This window comes from Gymnoscopelus braueri (genome assembly GCF_963280865.1).
Source record: "Gymnoscopelus braueri genome assembly, chromosome: 22".
In the NCBI taxonomy this organism is placed as follows: domain Eukaryota; kingdom Metazoa; phylum Chordata; class Actinopteri; order Myctophiformes; family Myctophidae; genus Gymnoscopelus; species Gymnoscopelus braueri.
Window position 1 is genome coordinate 46,577,077 of NC_137624.1, and position 20,660 is coordinate 46,597,736.

General features: G+C 42.3%; 3 protein-coding genes across 3 annotated transcripts in view; 2 read left to right on the plus strand and 1 right to left on the minus strand.

The window, feature by feature from the left end:
• lmbrd2b (LMBR1 domain containing 2b) overlaps positions 1-1,045 on the minus strand; it is a 32,766-nt gene extending 31,721 nt beyond the window's left edge. Inside the window, exon 1 of the mRNA XM_080419635.1 lies at positions 959-1,045. The gene's annotated coding sequence lies outside the window, so the exon portion shown is untranslated. The remainder of the gene's footprint in view (positions 1-958) is intronic.
• Positions 1,046-2,354: 1,309 nt separating this feature from the next.
• Positions 2,355-20,660, plus strand: part of LOC308079085 (calcyphosin-like protein) — a gene marked incomplete at its 3' end in the record, with an annotated part of 22,657 nt that continues 4,351 nt past the window's right edge. The window contains exons 1-4 of the mRNA XM_080420425.1: positions 2,355-2,388; positions 16,567-16,703; positions 18,924-19,101; positions 19,686-19,895. Coding sequence (XP_080276551.1) covers positions 16,567-16,703; positions 18,924-19,101; positions 19,686-19,895 — 525 coding nt within the window. The 5' untranslated portion in view covers positions 2,355-2,388. The remainder of the gene's footprint in view (positions 2,389-16,566; positions 16,704-18,923; positions 19,102-19,685; positions 19,896-20,660) is intronic.
• Positions 5,590-6,738, plus strand: LOC308079084 (kelch domain-containing protein 3-like; the record flags this gene model as incomplete). Its single annotated transcript, XM_080420424.1, has 1 exon — positions 5,590-6,738. One exon carries the CDS (start codon positions 5,590-5,592, stop codon positions 6,736-6,738), a length of 1,149 nt encoding a protein of 382 aa, XP_080276550.1.

Consider the following 20,660-nt stretch of genomic DNA (forward strand, 5'->3'; position numbering starts at 1 on the left):
TGTAATGTATTAGTCCATATTATTCAATAAACTAGTGTTTTAATCCCGTTTGTGGCCGAACGCCATTTTTCCCCCTCGTTTACATTGAGTGTAATTCCGGTTTCACCGGATGCGCCCCCTCACTACCACCCATTGGGAACTTCCTATAGAATCGGCCATAGACAGGATTAAAACACTTCTTTATTGAATAATATGGACCAATACATTATACAAACACTCCGGACACCTAGTTAACATTTGGGGAAAGTGGGTAAAACACCTTATATTTATCATTTCTACATGTTTGGAGAAATACGGGCTTTACTGGTGACATTCCAGGACAACCTGGGGGAGGCTAGGCTTGAAGACTCTCGTAGATACTAAAGTAAAAGTCAGACTGGATCAAATACATGTTTAATAGTGTTGATCTAAGGCTAGTTATGAGCTTTAATTGATATAATGTGGTGAATGGATGAAACCACGCGATATGTTTATGTTCCATACGGTCAGCTGACATCATAAAGACATGTTTCAGCCTGGAAACCTCCTGTCTGTCTGTCTGTCTGTCTGTCTGTCTGTCTGTCTGTCTGTCTGTCCCCAAACCATTCCTTATATTTAAGGATTTTTAAAGCCCCCCCAAAAAAACGTTCTACCACAGTGAAAACAGCAGATCTACAAGCTCACAGTAGCTTGTAGATCTGCTGTTTTCAACATCATATTGTTTTAAAAGGTAGAAACATGGAGATACAAGGATTCTAGCCGACAGCGACATGACGACTGACTGCAGCTAGCTTGAAGCTAACGCTAGCTTCCAGTCAGTCAGTGGTGTTTAAAACATGACGGTAATAACATATAATAACAGCATATTAACAGCATAATAACAGCATATTAACAGCATAATAACAGCATATTAACAGCATAATAACACTATTATAATACTATAATAACAGTATAATAACAGTATAATAAGCGGACGTACCGTGGTCAGCTCTCTGTGTGTTTCACCAGGATGAGTCCATTGTTGTTGTGGTGGAGAGAGAGAGGGAGGAGGGGCCGATTAGCTTCACCGCTCACACATCCGGTCTGGAGCGGATACGGAAGCGGTGTGTCCAACTGCCTGCCTGCCTGGCAGCGTTGCCGGATTTTGCGAGAGAAATAAGCAACCAGGTCTATGAAAACAAGCCCAGAAGAAGCGACTATTAGGTTACGGGTTTACGGCTACTTTGGAAATAGCAGAGCTCGCCTTTACAAGCTCTGTTGTGAGCTTGTAGATCTGCTAGATCCAGCACAAACTATTTTCAGATGGGGGGGGGGGGGGGTCTGCGGACAAATAGACCTACATATTAATCTGGGGGTCCTTCCATGAACATGTTTTAAAGCATTTAGGAAGGAAAAGCCCAAATAAGCAACTACACTTTAGAAACAAATAAAAATAAAAAAAAACACACACGCTGACGCAACCCGCGACTACCAATATGTACACGCGACTTTACAGGGAAAACAAGCCCAAAGTCGCTTATAATAAGCAGACATGGCAACACCGGTGTCCGCCTGTGCGCCACATACAGATCCTTTACCATCGGCCAGACCTGTAGGGGGCGCAGTTGAGTAAAAAAAACAATAATCGGGTTGACATATTTTTAGTTTCTGGACAAAAACTTTATTTTGCACAAACGGTGTGATTCTGAGACTCCTCCCACCAGAGAGCAAAGCCTTTCGATGTCATAATGCTGCCTTTGTTTTGGTGAGAAGCGAATTAGTTTTCTTTATTTTTACTACACTTTGTTTCAGCCTATGGGAAATAACGCTGGTCCTGGCAGAGCGCTGAGAGAAGTCACTAAATAGTCGTTTTTATTTCCATAAGCAGACACCGTTATATTATACCTCTATGTCAGACACTTCTGAGCTTTTATTTTTGAAGGTTTGTCTCCGTCCTGTTCACAGTGGGTTGGACTTTAATGACGTCACAGCCAGGAGAACATTCATTTTATTTTAGAACCGTTTCCATGACAACGACGCTCTATGCGTCGTTGTCATGGAAACGGTGAATTGCCGCGTGACAGGATCAACACATCAATGATAAAGTTAATTCTATGTAGTGTGTGTGTGTGTGTGTGTGTGTGTGTGTGTGTGTGTGTGTGTGTGTGCGCGCGTGCGTGCGTGCGTGCGTGCGCACGCGCGTGCGTGCGTGCGTGTGTGTGTGTGTGTATCTTACCAGATATGTGGGCGTTAGGCTGATAAGAACAATGTTTGCATCAGGAAGTCTGGAGTTCCAACCGGAAGAACCTGCGGTTCCCATGGAAACTAGAATGCCTGGGGAGGGGCGTGGCAAACAGAGCCTATTGATGCAAGAACTGTGAACGGAATCTATCATCATCATCATCATCATCATCATCATCATCATCCTAGGTAAGTCTTTATTCTGCTATTATTTGTGATTACAAATACATTAGACCAGGGTCTTCAACGTTGTTTTCAAGGACCCCTTAGCTGAGAGAAAGATGAAGCAGGGACCCCTTAGCTGAGAGAAAGATGAAGCAGGGACCCCTTAGCTGAGAGAAAGATGAAGCAGGGACCCCTTAGCTGAGAGAAAGATGAAGCAGGGACCCCTTAGCTGAGAGAGAGATGAAGCAGGGACCCCTTAGCTGAGAGAGAGATGAAGCAGGGACCCCTTAGCTGAGAGACAGATGAAGCAGGGACCCCTTAGCTGAGAGAGAGATGAAGCAGGGACCCCTTAGCTGAGAGAGAGATGAAGCAGGGACTACATATTGTATAACATTGTGTTGCAGAATAAACTTTTTCATAGATTTCACAGATTTCTTCATAGACTAGTTTGACAGACACTATCATGTTGGATTCATGTTAAAGTGTATTTTCACACATTTAACCATTTAAACCCTCAATACTTTGAATTTGTCTCTGTACTTTGTACGATCCTTTTCCCCTTTACACCAAATACCTTTGCCAAAAATAGCAGATCTACAAGCTCACAACGTGTCGCAGTGCGACACGTTGTGAGCTTGTAGATCAGCTATTTTTGGCTAATGTCCCCCCAGAATAAGGATGCTGGTGGTTAATGTAAAAAAGACAATAATATAATATAATAATGATAATAAAACAGTTCCTATCATACAAACATTTGTAGTAACTCTGAGGACCACCTAGGGGTCCCGAACCCCCTGTTGAAGACCCCTGCATTAGATCATGATCAATACTTACCTCATGACTGAACATGAAGATGTTGGTTTTATTTCCACAATAACTCTTAAAACCAAACAAAAGCCACTGGGCACTTAAAAGAGCTTCATAGTCTATTCTACATGTATAGGATTTGTTTCTCCAAATATTTCCCCTGGAGAGTGAAAGTCCTGCTTCCATGTCAGAGGTCATACATGTTGTGATTTGACTTCATCTCCACACTTTGTCTCCGAATATGAAAAGTAATTCTGAGTCATCAGAAATTATTCTGATTCTGATTCTAATATGGCACTTAATATAGTACTAGTGCCACAATGCATATTCACTCTGTTTGATACACACCCTAACAATATAAATAAACTATATTCACTGATAAACACATTCTAACAATATAAATAAACTATATTAACTGATAAACACATTCTAACAATATAAATAAACTATATATTCACTGATAAACACCCTCTAACAATATAAATAAACTATATTCACTGATAAACACCCTATAACAATATAAATAAACTATATTCACTGATAAACACATTCTAACAATATAAATAAACTATATATTCACTGATAAACACCCTCTAACATTATAAATAAACTATATATTCACTGATAAACACCCTCTAACAATATAAATAAACTATATTCACTGATAAACACCCTCTAACAATTTAAATAAACTATATTCACTGATATACACATTCTAACAATATAAATAAACTATATATTCACTGATAAACACCCTCTAACAATATAAATAAACTATATTCACTGATAAACACCCTCTAACAATATAAATAAACTATATTCACTGATAAACACCCTCTAACAATATAAATAAACTATATTCACTGATAAACACCCTCTAACAATATAAATAAACTATATATTCACTGATAAACACCCTCTAACAATATAAATAAACTAGAGATAAACAGGTATCCAGGTAGATTTTCCAAACCATGTTTTCCAGGTAGATCTTTAAAAAGAAAATTGCCGCCGACCTCGGAACGGTCACCACCAGGCATTACTAACCTTAACCTCAGTAAAATGCCTAAACCTAACCTTATTCTTAAACATACATAACCTCAGTAAAACCTAAACCTAACCTCAGTAAAACTATGCCTAACCCTAAATGCATTCCTAACCTTAACCTCAGTAAAACTATGCCTAACCCTGAATGTATTCCTAACCTTAACCTCAGTAAAATGCCTAAACCTAACCTTATTCCTAAACGTACAGTACATAACCTCAGTAAAACCTAAACGTAACCTCAATGCCTAACTATGCCTAACCCTAACGTATTCCTAACCTTAACCTCAGTAAAACTAGGCCTAACCCTAAACCTATTCCTAACCTTAACCTCAGTAAAACTATGCCTAACCCTAAACCTATTCCTAACCTTAACCTCAGTAAAACTAATACAAGAATACAAGAACGGCTGGGTGCGAGTGGTCTGTGAAAGGAAATGGGGGCGAGTGTGTCTTGGGGCGAGCGTTCCGGTTACCATTCAAAGCACCGGAGGGTCTACCTGGATGCATGTGGATCCATGCTGCATTGGGTGGATCCATAGAGACACACAGGAACTACAAAATTCACGCCCACAATTGAGACAGTGCACCTACGCAAGGTCTGTTAGAACGATGTACTGCAGCTGTCAATGCAATTCCTATGAGAGGCATCGTAAAATACCATATCTTCAAAGTCGGCACTCGGCGCTCGTAAAGACAGGGATGTCACTGAAATGTGACTAATTGTCTGTCTGCTGTCTCCCCTCTGCTGTGTTAACATTATGGTTAACCCATTGAAGTGACAAATTAAATGTGAAACACATCAACTATTAAGAAAACAAGAAGATATGTTGATAAAAACACTCTATACATTTGGAAACATATTTTTATTCAACTCTATATCGTCTCCAGTTCATGTAGGATCATTTTAAAAGTAGGCTAACTCTCATATTCCTCTCATATGGATTGCATGGACAGCTGCAGTACATCGTTCTAACGGACCTTGCGTGAGTGCACTGTCTCAATTTTGGGCGTGAATTTTGTAGTCCCTGTGTGTCTCTATGCTGCATTGGGTGGATCCATGCAGTAGGGTCTCCTGCTGACCATACTGTACAACATAACTGCCATTCTACTATCACACACTTACATATGTTTGTGTAAGTGTGTGCATATTTTAGTGGGCTTTTGCCCACTTTCATTTATATTGGCTGTGCGGCACAAATTCCTACAGGATCCCAACCCTTATTGACCGGCCCAGCCCATTGGCATCGCGGATTGGCCAGGCTTTGTGTGACCTTCTTGTCACTCTAACCATATAAGCGATAGCGTGAGAAACACCCTTGTTATTTTACGTTCATCCACTCTGATCCACTCTGATCCTCTGCTGTGCTGTAAGATGTTATGCTGGACGGTACATCTCAAAGGAGGGCCCAAGAAGACCCTCCACGCTGCGGTGGCAGTGGGGAACAAGCTGTACTCGTTCGGAGGCTACTGCTACGGCGAGACGTTCAGCTGCAGGATGGCTCAGATCGACGTGCACGTCTTCAACGCCGTGTCTCTGCGCTGGACCAAGTTGCCCCCCGTGACGACCGGACGAGGAGAGCATCCCCTCGAGGTTCCCTTCATGCGAGTGATCCACACGGCCGTGCTGATAGAGGACGTCGTCTACGTCTGGGGCGGGATAGTGAACATCGAGACGGAGGAGACCGCCAACAGGGTCATCACCATCATCCGGGGGAAGGACTGCAAAGTGCTTTATGCGTTTGACGTCAACACCCACAGGTGGTTCAATCCCAAGATCTCCGGGACGGTTCCCGACGCGAGGTTCGGCCACTCGGCCTGCGTCTTGGGGAAGGCCATGTACATCTTCGGAGGATTCAACATGCTGAAGGGGGCGACTAATGACATCTACAAGCTGGACACTACCACGATGGTCTGGTCTTTAATCAACATAAGTGGCACTCCAACACCCGTGTCGGGTTGTCACTCTGCCACCATCATCGGGACAAAGATGTTTGTGTACGGGGGTCGAGGGGACCAGGACGAGATCATTTACAACGACATCCGAGTGTTTGACACAGAGACCAGCAGCTGGCTGAACATGCCTACTGCAGAGTCTCTTCCAGAAGGACGCAGCGGCCATTCGGTCTTTGCCTACAACGGGGAGCTGTACATATTTGGCGGCGACAACTTTCCCCTGGACCGGACCTTCAACGATCTGTGGAAGTTCAATCCAGAGACCTTGTCCTGGAAGAAGGTCGAGCCCAAAGGGAAAGGCCCTTGTTCGGCGAATTGTAGGATGTGCTGTTGCATGGTGGGAGATCGTATCATCCTCTTCGGAGGATACACTCCCGACGATCTGTACGTCTTAGACTTAAGTCCTTGTCTGAAGACGTTATGCAAACTGGCGGTCATTGAATACGGCCTGGAGCGCTCGGGGCTCCCGCACGACATCAGGTGGGAGCTGGCATCGATGACCAGACTGCCGACCGCAAAGGCATACAACAGAGAACAAGTTCCAGGCAGTGGAACAGAAGAAATGTAACAGACGAGGAGATGGAAGCCCTTAGAAATGTAACAGACGAGGAGATGGAAGCCCTTAGAAATGTAACAGACGAGGAGATGGAAGCCCTTAGAAATGTAACAGACAAGGAGATGGAAGCCCGTAGAAATGTAACAGACGAGGAGATGGAAGCCCGTAGAAATGTAACAGACGAGGAGATGGAAGCCCTTAGAAATGTAACAGACGAGGAGATGGAAGCCCTTAGAAATGTAACAGACGAGGAGATGGAAGCCCGTAGAAATGTAACAGACGAGGAGATGGAAGCCCTTAGAAATGTAACAGACGAGGAGATGAAAGCCCGTAGAAATGTCCACTTCATTCAGATGGGAAGGAGAGCAGAGCACAGGAATGGGCTCTATGGTTCCCACCAACTGAACTGTACAGGAGGATAGAGAACTACAGGACCACAGCAGACATGGCTGCAAAGAAGAGGTTTAAACCAAGGAAGGGACAGTTATGGAGGAAGGACTTCAGATAACAGATGTTGGTAAAGGATAAGAGCTGGAGGAAAATGACCACAGAGGTGGAGACCTTTGTGTGTGTGATTTTTTTTCTAACCAATTGAACCCTAGCATCCCTATCCTGGGGAGAACCTTCGCAACACACGACGCATTGTTGTGAGCTTGTAGATCGGCTATTGTCGGCGAAGAGATCTGGTGTAGAGGGAAAAAAGAGCACAACTCAAGTCCAATGTATTAAATACAGAGCATTTACGTGGTGAAATGTTCATGTATTCATTTCTTTATTTTGCATCATGTTTGAGTCAGTAATACAGCGAGCAGTAGATTTCCAGTTACTTTCTAAAGCTGCACCAACGACCAGCGCTACCCGCCACTCACCGGATGCCGCATCCTCCGGCCGCCTCCAGAGCATCACGGCCGCTTCTGTCTGCCTCCAACCCCCATAGATGTGTAGTCCAAGACAGGCTTCATTCTGTCTGTCTCCAACCCCCATAGATGTGTCCAAGACAGGCTTCATTCTGTCTGCCTCCAACCCCCATAGATGTGTCCAAGTCAGGCTTCATTCTGTCTGTCTCCAACCCCCATAGATGTGTCCAAGTCAGGCTTCATTCTGTCTGCCTCCAACCCCCATAGATGTGTCCAAGTCAGGCTTCATTCTGTCTGTCTCCAACCCCCATAGATGTGTCCAAGTCAGGCTTCATTCTGTCTGCCTCCAACCCCCATAGATGTGTCCAAGTCAGGCTTCATTCTGTCTGCCTCCAACCCCCATAGATGTGTCCAAGTCAGGCTTCATTCTGTCTGCCTCCAACCCCCATAGATGTGTCCAAGTCAGGCTTCATTCTGTCTGTCTCCAACCCCCATAGATGTGTCCAAGACAGGCTTCATTCTGTCTGTCTCCAACCCTCATAGATGTGTCCAAGACAGGCTTCATTCTGTCTGCCTCCAACCCTCATAGATGTGTCCAAGACAGGCTTCATTCTGTCTGCCTCCAACCCTCATAGATGTGTCCAAGACAGGCTTCATTCTGTCTGCCTCCAACCCCCATAGATGTGTCCAAGTCAGGCTTCATTCTGTCTGCCTCCAACCCCCATAGATGTGTCCAAGTCAGGCTTCATTCTGTCTGTCTCCAACCCCCATAGATGTGTCCAAGACAGGCTTCATTCTGTCTGCCTCCAACCCTCATAGATGTGTCCAAGACAGGCTTCATTCTGTCTGTCTCCAACCCTCATAGATGTGTCCAAGACAGGCTTCATTCTGTCTGCCTCCAACCCTCATAGATGTGTCCAAGACAGGCTTCATTCTGTCTGCCTCCAACCCTCATAGATGTGTCCAAGACAGGCTTCATTCTGTCTGCCTCCAACCCTCATAGATGTGTCCAAGTCAGGCTTCATTCTGTCTGCCTCCAACCCCCATAGATGTGTCCAAGACAGGCTTCATTCTGTCTGCCTCCAACCCCCATAGACGCTCATTGTGTATGTCCATGGAAAAATATTGTTTATTATTATTGTTACTATTATTATTATTATTTCCTTATCAGAGCATTTAGTTTTACTGCTACCTCGGTCCTTATCAGAGCATTTAGTTTTACTGCTATCTCAGTCCTTATCAGAGCATTTAGTTTTGCTGCTACCTCGGTCCTTATCAGAGCATTTAGTTTTACTGCTACCTCGGTCCTTATCAGAGCATTTAGTTTTACTGCTATCTCAGTCCTTATCAGAGCATTTAGTTTTACTGCTACCTCGGTCCTTATCAGAGCATTTAGTTTTACTGCTATCTCAGTCCTTATCAGAGCATTTAGTTTTACTGCTATCTCAGTCCTTATCAGAGCATTTAGTTTTACTGCTACCTCAGTCCTTATCAGAGCATTTAGTTTTATTGTTATCTCAGTCCTTATCAGAGCATTTAGTTTTATTGTTATCTCAGTCCTTATCAGAGCATTTAGTTTTACTGCTACCTCAGTGCACAATGCTCTGATTAACACAAGATTCTCATCCAATAAGACTTTTATCCTCAATGACTTTTTTCCTGCCCACAGATCAGACTTGGTATTGGTTACAGAACCCTGGCTTAACGTTAATGAGCATGATGCACTCTGCCAGACAGACACCTATAGACCCCCATAACTCTCAGAGTTACAGACCAGTTAGGGTCCATTTGGAACCCCCTCAAACAAGGAACCCCGAGGGTCCTGGACCCCACCTTGAGATCCACTGAGCTCTAGACCCTTCGGACACGGTGGGGGTCCAGCTGCTGTTTTTGCCAGACCCAAGGGGTCGGCCTACATGAGGCTTTGTCGGTCGGTCTGTCCCTCTTTTCCTGTCCCTCTTTTCCTCTTTTCCTGTCCCTCTTTTCCTCTTTTCCTGTCCCTCTTTTCCTCTTTTCCTGTCCCTCTTTTCCTGTCCCTCTTTTCCTCTTTTCCTGTCCCTCTTTTCCTCTTTTCCTGTCCCTCTTTTCCTCTTTTCCTGTCCCTCTTTTCCTCTTTTCCTGTCCCTCTTTTCCTCTTTTCCTGTCCCTCTTTTCCTCTGCACACACGTCATGCGAAGTCCGGCCATTCAGATTTCAACCACTAGGGGTCTAGTTTTCTAGTTTAAGAAACATCTGAACTCTGCTTATTTCCCCATCAGCTGTGAGGTTCAACCTGGCCGACACCCTCTCTTTCTCTCTTAACTGTTACTGTGTCTCGTCTCTTAACTGTTACTGTGTCTCTTCTCTTAACTGTTACTGTGTCTCTTCTCTTAACTGTTACTGTGTCTCGTTCACCTCACCCTCTCTTCTCTTAACTGTTACTGTGTCTCTTCTCTTAACTGTTACTGTGTCTCGTTCACCTCACCCTCTCTTCTCTTAACTGTTACTGTGTCTCTTCTCTTAACTGTTACTGTGTCTCGTTCACCTCACCCTCTCTTCTCTTAACTGTTACTGTGTCTCGTTCACCCTCTCTTCTCTTAACTGTTACTGTGTCTCTCGTTCACCCTCTCTTCTCTTAACTGTTACTGTGTCTCGTTCACCCTCTCTTCTCTTAACTGTTACTGTGTCTCGTTCACCCTCTCTTCTCTTAACTGTTACTGTGTCTCGTTCACCCTCTCTTCTCTTAACTGTTACTGTGTCTCGTTCACCCTCTCTTCTCTTAACTGTTACTGTGTCTCGTTGGGACCGTACCTATGTTCACCAGGTTCTATGTTCCCCAGGTTCTATGTTCCCCTCCCCCCCCAAAAAAGGTTCTATGTTCCCCGGGTTCTATGTTCCCCGCTCAACCAAAAAAGGGTTCTATGTTCCCCACTCATCCAAAAAAAGGTTCTATGTTCCCCACTCAACCAAAAAAGGTTCTAAAAAAGGTTCTATGTTCCCCACTCAACCAAAAAAAGGTTCTATGTTCCCCGCTCACCCAAAAGTGCAGGAAATGGTGAGACATTTAAAAAGGTTTAAATACATGTATTTATACCCATTAGCTATTTGTAATTTTTCAGTTTTTAAAGTGTCAAAATATCATGTTTTGAAAACTTCTTTGACATGACTCAAAATCTATTTGGGGGTGTCACGATACATTAATTTCACGGTACATATGATACGATACACGATATTGGGCTCACGATATCGATACGATATTATTATCATTTTTACTATCATCAACATTGGCCATCATCTTCAGTTTCAAAGTGCTTAATTTATAAAGCATATACAAAAAGTTACTATAAAAAGTGCTCCTCGGAGCACAGGTCTACGCCAGGTCAGGTACGTTATTGTGGCCTCCTGGTGGCGGTATAATAGGCCAATGTGAAAAGGGTGCCATTTCTTCCTAGGCCTTTCACGGCAATCGGACACTGCATTTATGATTTGTGGCATTTTGTTCCAAAAATGTGTTTTGCTAAATTACATTTCTTCCTCGGCCTAGTGGGAATGTGCGTGTGAAATTTCACAGAAATTGCAAGCTGCGTTCATGATTCGAGGCATTTCGTTCAAAACGGACCAATCCTGCAAACTTTGGAAGCCAACCTTAGCCAATCAGGATGGAATATGGGAAATCGGACAGATCCGGGTTGATCACATGACTATAGAGATACTGTGTACCGATTTGCATGACGTTTGGATACAATCTGTAGGAGTAATGTCAAAAAATGGGTTTTGCACAAATCACATGGTCATATCAATATGACCATGATACTGACATGATACTGACCATGATACTGACATGACACATGATACTGACATGATACTGACCATGATACTGACATGTTACTGAACACGATACTGACATGATACTGACTGATTTTGACAAATTTGATAGGCATATCTTCCATTTTTTACTGGAATTTCTTCAATTTTAGTGTAGTTCTGGTGTTGTTTTGCTTTTGTTGTTGTTGTTGTTGCTAATGATGCATGTTTTTATTGGCTATATCCCCCAACCCCCTTGCCTTTTTGACAGGCATTTCCTCTTGTCTGACAAGGTTTTTTTTTTTTTTCCTACATTTTGGTGTAGGCCTTTTATGGTGTTTATATGATGTTAAAAAAGTTGATACTGTCATGATATTGGCATGATACTGACATGATACTGACCATGATACTGACCATGATACTGACCATGATACTACCATGATACTACCATGATACTGACATGATATTGACATGATACTGACCATGATACTAACATGATACTGACCATGATACTACCATGATACTACCATGATACTGACATTATATTGACATGGTACTGACATGATACTAACATGATACTGACCATGATACTACCATGATACTGACATTATATTGACATGGTACTGACATGATACTGACATGGTACTGACCATGATACTGACCATGATACTAACATGATACTGACACTTGCCATGAAACTGAGCATGATGCTGACCATGACACTGACCATGATACTGATACTGATTATAAGATGTAATACTGTTCTCAACAATTTGACCAGTTATGGCCCGGACGGCTGGCGTGGCGGTCCGGGCACAGCGTGTCGCGGGTTCGACTCCCGATCCCGACGGACTTTTCTGCGTGTCACTTCCATCTCTCTCTCCCCATTTCCTCTCAGACTACTGTATACTATCTAATAAAAGGCAGATAAAGCCAAAAACAATTATATAAAAAAAATCTTAATGTAACAAATTATTATGCTATTATATTATGCAAAAACCCGTTATTGCGCTATCGCTCGTGATTTTATTACATTATGAGCTTTTATGACATTTAGTTTATTATATTATGAACTGTTATTACGCCGTTATTACATTATGAGTTGCTACAAGGTGCTCTATATCACCAAGATGGCCACCAGGGGAAAAGGGCAGGCAAGTTTCTGATAGTAATTTCTCCCCATTATGTTCAGTTGTGTGTGTTCAGAGATGTTATTAATAATTGGAAATTAACCCTTTAACAGTCTGCTCAACCAATTGGTAGAGCACATTTTAAGTCACTATTTCTCATTGACAACATTGCTGAACTTAACTCAACCTGATTGAGCCCTTTCTACCATTTGGTTGAGGTATGTTATGGCAAAAAAAAGGTCCACCAGATGTCACTGTTTCCCAGTCACATGGATTCTCAGGTAGCCACTTTTTAGGAAGTGAAAATCAATTAATCCACTCCTGAAAGGTGGGATTTTTTTGGTTGAAATTTCAGAGGTAAGATTTTTTTTTTGTCATATTATCATCTCAGAGGTGTTACTGAACCTGATTATGTAGCTTGATACAATAAAAAAAAAATCTAATAATGGTCTAATAATTTTCTGAAAACATGCTCTACCAAACGGGTTGTTTGTCACTTTATGGTAAGTAGTGAAGCTAAACTAAAGTAATTAAAATGTACTATTTGCTATGGATAAATAGGGCTTTTGCTAATTCAGTGTTGTTAATATAATACATATAATGTTATTTCATTATATTTATGTATTAGTATGATTTTATTCCTATCTAAAAAAACATGCTCAACCAAATGGTTGAATTGTCATTTAATGGTAAAGGTAGTGGTGCTGAAATAAAAAATGGACTATTTTGATGATCTTTTGATGATCAAACAGATGATGCTGATCAACTCTCACAAGCAGAAGAGACTGGGGAACATAATGGGAGACATATTTCTCAGTGAATGCATATAAATCAATGTATATGCATGAAACTTTTACCATTACCATAAAGTGACATCTCAACCGTTTGGTAGAGGCCTATATTTGGAAAACTGTTGGGTCTGTTAAAGAAATTATAATTGATAGTTGTTACTATTGCCCCAAATAAATAAAAAATGCAAAGAAATAATTTTTCCAATGCTTTTTTCTTGGGGTGACCTTTAAAGGGTTAAAAATGTATGTTTCCTGCATTTTTGGGTGAGCGGGGAACATAGAACCTTTTTTTTGTTAATGGGGAACATAGAACCTTTTTTGGGTAAACGGGGAACATAGAACCTTTTTTTAGGTAAAAGGGGAACATAGAACCCAGGGAACATAGAACCTTTTTTGGTAAGTGGGGAACATAGAACCTTTTTTGCGGGGAACATAGAACCTGGGGAACATAGAACCTGGGGAACATAGGTACGGTCCCGTCTCGTTCACCCTCTTCTCTTAACTGTTACTGTGTCTCGTTCACCCTCTCTTCTCTTAACTGTTACTGTGTCTCTTCTCTTAACTGTTACTGTGTCTCGTTCACCCTCTCTTCTCTTAACTGTTACTGTGTCTCGTTCACCCTCTCTTCTCTTAACTGTTACTGTGTCTCGTTCACCACCAATACATCCACATTATAACAACACTCCAGTTTACCCAGTGATGGAAAAAGTACAAAAAAAAGTAATTTTTAAGTAAAAGTATCAATACTGCAATATAAAAATACTCTGTTACAAGTAAAAGTCCGTAATTCTAAATGTACTTGCGTAAAAGTACAAAAGTATTGGCATCAAAATGTACTTAAAGTACCAAAAGTAAAAGTAGTCATTATGCAGAATGTCCCGTTTCAAGTTTTCAAATATATGAAAATAAAATGTATGAAAATAGCAGATCTACAAGCTCACAATGTGTCGCGATGCGACACATTGTGAGCTTGTAGATTGGCTATTTTCAAATGGTCGAAATGTATACAGAGCTGAAGTGGTTAATGTATTATAGTTTTGTAGTAATAATCTAAATCTATAAAGTAACTACAGTAGTAACTAAAGTTGTCAAATAATTGTAGTAAAAGTACAATATTTGCCCCTGAGATGTAGTGGAGTAGAAGTAAAAGTATTGAAAATTGGAAATACTCCATTAAGTAAAAAATACCTCAAAATTGTACTAAAGTACAGTACTTAATTACATGTATTTAGTTACTTTACACCACTGATTTTACTTGAACATTATGCCCATCTTTTGATCAAGTTCTGATTCTTGCTGGTTTTATATTCATGTCTTTTGTCCTGCTAAGTCTTATAATCTTGCTCTCTTTAACACATATAGGCCGAAACACTTGACATGGTTTTATCATCTGGTTTTACTATTAACAATATGTCTGTGTGTCAGATCACAACAACATGATGCATCTCTTTCTTTCCTCCTTCCTTCTTACTAATGAATATGTAATCACACTCATATAACATAACGTGCAGATTGGAACAAACAGGTTAGACCTGACGCATTAGTGTTAATGTAGGATGTGTGCCGTGGATTCTTGACTGAGTGAGTCATGCTACACAAATGAGGAAGTCTGTGTGTGTGTGTGTGTGCGTGTGCGTGCGTGGGTGTCTCTAGCGCCGTCTAATATTTCCACCTGCATATGGTGCAGAATTCTTTTCTCTACTGTATGTTTTTTCATAAATACATTTTATACTTTCACCTGACGGTGTTGTGCAAAAGTAGTGAAAATAGCCGATCTACAAGCTCACAACTTATAGCATATTTGACATTTTTTAAAATGTTTTTCACCTTTAGCGTCATGCCCCAAATAGTGAGGCCAGGCTAGATTTTTAACAGTAGTGTTATGGAAAATAGCCAGTGTTGTATTGGTGAATCTATCTCTGGTGGGACGCTATTTTAAAGGCGTGACGCGCACGTGGCTTAACACCTAAACTACAGGTCACACAATGGACACTTATGTTCTATGTTCTATGTTCATTCACCTGGTGTGACACCCGGCAGTCGGCATCCTTTGTAAAAAAGTGTGAACTTAAGGGTTGTTTTTCATCGATGCGTGTGCGTGTGCGTGTTACTGCGTCCCATGACCAAAGCATCCCTGAAAATACCTATGTATGTTGTTGTTTGTTGTTGTATTGTTATCCGTTTGTGGATGAATAAGAGGAATATATGTGAGTATTTAGATATGTGATATTTGATGTCTGTCTGTCTGGATGTATTTTGCTCGGTAAGAATTCTTTAATAACAAAATATTCACTGGATCCATTGGCATATGTTATATGTGTTCAGAAGGCAGGGACCTCAGACATACAGTATGTTATATGTTTTCAGATGGCAGGGACCTCAGACATACAGTATGTTATATGTTTTCAGAAGGCAGGGACCTCAGGCATACAGTATGTTATATGTTTTCAGATGGACCTCAGACATACAGTATGTTATATGTTTTCAGAAGGCAGGGACCTCAGGCATACAGTATGTTATATGTTTTCAGAAGGCAGGGACCTCAGGCATACAGTATGTTATATGTTTTCAGAGGGACCTCAGACATACAGTATGTTATATGTTTTCAGATGGCAGGGACCTCAGACATACAGTATGTTATATGTTTTCAGATGGACCTCAGACATACAGTATGTTATATGTTTTCAGATGGACCTCAGACATACAGTATGTTATATGTTTTCAGAAGGCAGGGACCTCAGGCATACAGTATGTTATATGTTTTCAGATGGACCTCAGACATACAGTATGTTATATGTTTTCAGATGGACCTCAGACATACAGTATGTTATATGTTTTCAGATGGACCTCAGACATACAGTATGTTATATGTTTTCAGATGGACCTCAGGCATACAGTATGTTATATGTTTTCAGATGGACCTCAGACATACAGTATGTTATATGTTTTCAGATGGACCTCAGACATACAGTATGTTATATGTTTTCAGATGGCAGGGACCTCAGACATACAGTATGTTATATGTTTTCAGAAGGCAGGGACCTCAGACATACAGTATGTTATATGTTTTCAGATGGCAGGGACCTCAGACATACAGTATGTTATATGTTTTCAGAAGGCAGGGACCTCAGGCATACAGTATGTTATATGTTTTCAGATGGACCTCAGACATACAGTATGTTATATGTTTTCAGATGGACCTCAGGCATACATACAGTATGTTATATGTTTTCAGATGGCAGGGACCTCAGGCATACAGTATGTTATATGTGTTTTCAGATGGCAGGGACGTCAAGGCACGATCGAGAGATGGCGATGAACGCCAAGAGGCGGCTGTGTGTGAGCTCAGATCCCGTGGAGAGACTGAGGCTGCAGTGTCTGGCTCGAGGGTCTTCCGGCATCAAGGGTCTGGGCAGGTGAGACAGACTGGCAGCCTCACCACACCTCCACTGTTGCCAGATTTAGCGAGAGAAATAAGCAACGAGGTCTATGAAAACCAAGTTGAGTGGGCTACAATACTAAAATATAAACATGATTAAAACCAAGGCATGCGACACATTACTCACCCTGGCACCAGCATTTAAGCAAACATAAGTGAGACCCACGGCCAGCAACCACCAAGCAGCCAACCGTTTGGTCCATAGCAGGGCATTTAAATAATCAACCTTGATTGACAAGGAAGTGGACAGTGCAGCCGTACCTACGGTGGCCCCTGAGGCTCAGCTCTGACCGGCTATAGATAGTTGGGGTAAATTAGGGTAAATTATTGATAGTTGGGGTAAATTAGGGTAAATTATTGATAGTTGGGGTAAATTAGGGTAAATTATTGATAGTTGGGGTAAATTAGGGTAAATTATTGATAGTTGGGGTAAATTAGGGTAAATTATAGATAGTTGGGGTAAATTAGGGTAAATTATTGATAGTTGGGGTAAATTAGGGTAAATTATTGATAGTTGGGGTAAATTAGGGTAAATTATTGATAGTTGGGGTAAATTAGGGTAAAATCATCTAATCACATTGCATGGGATGGTCTGTAACTCGTTCAACGGGTCCTGGCGGAGTTGAATTTCAATCTTTTTTAAATGTGTCACTATAGACACCTTTACAACACATTGGTGAAGACAAGATTTACCAGATATATGATAATATTACATGACGTATTACTTGATGCTTTATTTAAACAATATCTCCATAGTTACAGTCATAGTGCTTGGTGTGTAGACGGTCTGTGACTTTAATTCATTGGGTGCGATAAGAGAGATAAAGATAAAACCTTTATTGATCCTGCGGGGGAAAGTCAGTGGCAGCTCAACAGTTCAGAAACAGTTACAGATACAGCCGAGTAAAAAGACACCACATCAATAATGAACCAAATAACACTGTACCGTGTCAACAGTGCATGCATAATGCATGAGAAACAAACCAACATACAGTATAAATATACAACACTGTACAGCCTTAACAGCATAATGCATGAGAAACAAACCCACATGCAGTAGAAGTGTATACAGGCTATGTGCACATCTATAAAGTGACAATTGAAGTACTTTTAAGACCTTTTTAATAATCCCCCCAAAATGAGTTTTCTCAGACGGGTGGCTGGCATCTCCCTTAGAGATAGGGTGAGAATCTCATCTCCCTTAGAGATAGGGTGAGAAGTTCATCTCCCTTAGAGATAGAGTGAGAAGCTCATCTCCCTTAGAGATAGAGTGAGAAGCTCATCTCCCTTAGAGATAGAGTGAGAAGCTCATCTCCCTTAGAGATAGAGTGAGAAGTTCATCTCCCTTAGAGATAGGGTGAAAAGCTCATCTCCCTTAGAGATAGGGTGAGAAGCTCATCTCCCTTAGAGATAGGGTGAGAAGCTCATCTCCCTTACAGATAGAGTGAGAAGCTCATCTCCCTTAGAGATAGGGTGAGAAGCTCATCTCCCTTAGAGATAGGGTGAGAAGCTCATCTCCCTTAGAGATAGAGTGAGAAGTTCATCTCCCTTAGAGATAGGGTGAGAAGTTCATCTCTCTTAGAGATAGAGTGAGAAGCTCATCTCCCTTAGAGATAGAGTGAGAAGCTCATCTCCCTTAGAGATAGAGTGAGAAGCTCATCTCCCTTAGAGATAGAGTGAGAAGCTCATCTCCCTTAGAGATAGAGTGAGAAGCTCATCTCCCTTAGAGATAGAGTGAGAAGCTCATCTCCCTTAGAGATAGGGTGAGAATCTCATCTCCCTAGAGATAGGGTGAGAAGCTCATCTCCCTTAGAGATAGAGTGAGAAGCTCATCTCCCTTAGAGATAGAGTGAGAAGCTCAGTCACCCGCGAGAGCCTCGGAGTAGAACCACTGCTCCTTCACTTGGAAAGGAGCCAGCTTATTAGTTTGGGCATCTAGTGCGGATGTCTCCCGAGCGTCTCCCTAGGGAGGTCCTTGCTGTCCCACTGGGAGGAGAAGACCCCATGGCAGACCAAGGACCAGATGGGGGGATTATATCTCCACACTGGCCTTGGATTATATCTCCACACTTCCTCCTGGGATTCCCCAGGAGGAAGTGGCTAATGTTGCTCAGGAAAGGGAAGTCTGGAGCTCTCTGCTGAAACCCCCGCGACCCAATAATAATAGTTATAACAATAACTCTTTGTCTTCACGCAGGACGTTTAAGATCATGGACGATAACAACAACCGCTCTCTGGACGTGAAGGAGTTCCTGAAGGGGTTAAATGATTACGGTGTTCTGATGGACAAAGACGAGGCTCTGAGTCTCTTCAGGACCTTCGACCGAGACGGCAGCGGGATGATCGACTTTGATGAGTTCCTCTTAACTCTGAGGGTAATTCATTCATTAATGATCGACTTTGATGAGTTCCTCTTAACTCTGAGGGTAATTCATTCATCAATGATCGACTTAGATGAGTTCCTCTTAACTCTGAGGGTAATTCATTCATTAATGATCAACTTTGATGAGTTCCTCTTAACTCTGAGGGTAATTCATTCATTAATGATCGACTTTGATGAGTTCCTCTTAACTCTGAGGGTAATTCATTCATCAATGATCGACTTAGATGAGTTCCTCTTAACTCTGAGGGTAATTCATTCATCAATGATCGACTTAGATGAGTTCCTCTTAACATTCCCACTAGGCCAAGGGAGAACCTCCACCCCAACTTTTTCACACCTGCCTCATGGTGGCGCTACAACAGCCCACTTAACGTTTTGGCCAATAACTATTGAACCGTAGCTTGTAAAATAACCCCCCCCCCACTTGGATTCCTTGGATTCTCACTCTCGATCTACAAGCTCACATCTTTATATTTTATAATCGATTCAATCAATAAGTTCAGTTAAATGGTGTACTCCTATTCATCAATTTGAGGTCAGGCTCATTATTTCGTATTTCTTATATTTTTCTTGCAGCCACCGATGTCCTCGGCCCGGAAAGAGGTGATCATGCAGGCGTTCCGTAAGCTGGACAAGACGGGGGACGGGGTCGTCACCGTGGACGACCTGAGGGGCGTGTACAACGCCAAGAACCACCCAAAGTACCGGAACGGAGAGTGGACCGAGGAGCAGGTGTTCAGAACCTTCCTGGACAACTTCGACTCTCCTTACGACAAGGATGGAAAGGTAAGAAAGAGCCCCGCCCCCGTGATGCCGCTCCGTCCAATCAGGACCAACCTGTAATGACCTTCTGATTCATATTTGGTCATAAAGAAAGTTACACAATGTTCTAATCAATTAGAAAAAATATATAATAAATACAAATAAACAACAAAATAAGTAACATTTTGATTGATAAATCTTGCGTGTGACAGACCGACAGACAGACAGACAGACAGACAGACAGACAGACAGACAGACAGACAGACAGACAGACAGACAGACAGACAGACAGACAGACAGACAGACAGACAGACAGACAGACAGACAGACAGACAGACAGACAGACAGACAGACACAGACAGACACAGACAGACAGACACAGACAGACACAGACAGACAGACAGACAGACAGACAGACAGACAGACAGACAGACAGACAGACAGACAGACAGACAGACAGACACAGACAGACAGACAGACAGACAGACAGACCGACCTGACAGACCGACCCGACCGACCGACCGACCGACCGACCGACCGACCGACCGACAGACAGACAGACAGACAGACAGACAGACAGACAGACAGACAGACAGACAGACAGACAGACAGACAGACAGACAGACAGGCAGACAGACAGACAGACAGACAGACAGACAGACAGACAGACCGACCTGACAGACCGACCCGACCGACCGACCGACCGACCGACCGACCGACCGACCGACCGACCGACCGACAGACAGACAGACAGACAGACAGACAGACAGACAGACAGACAGACAGACA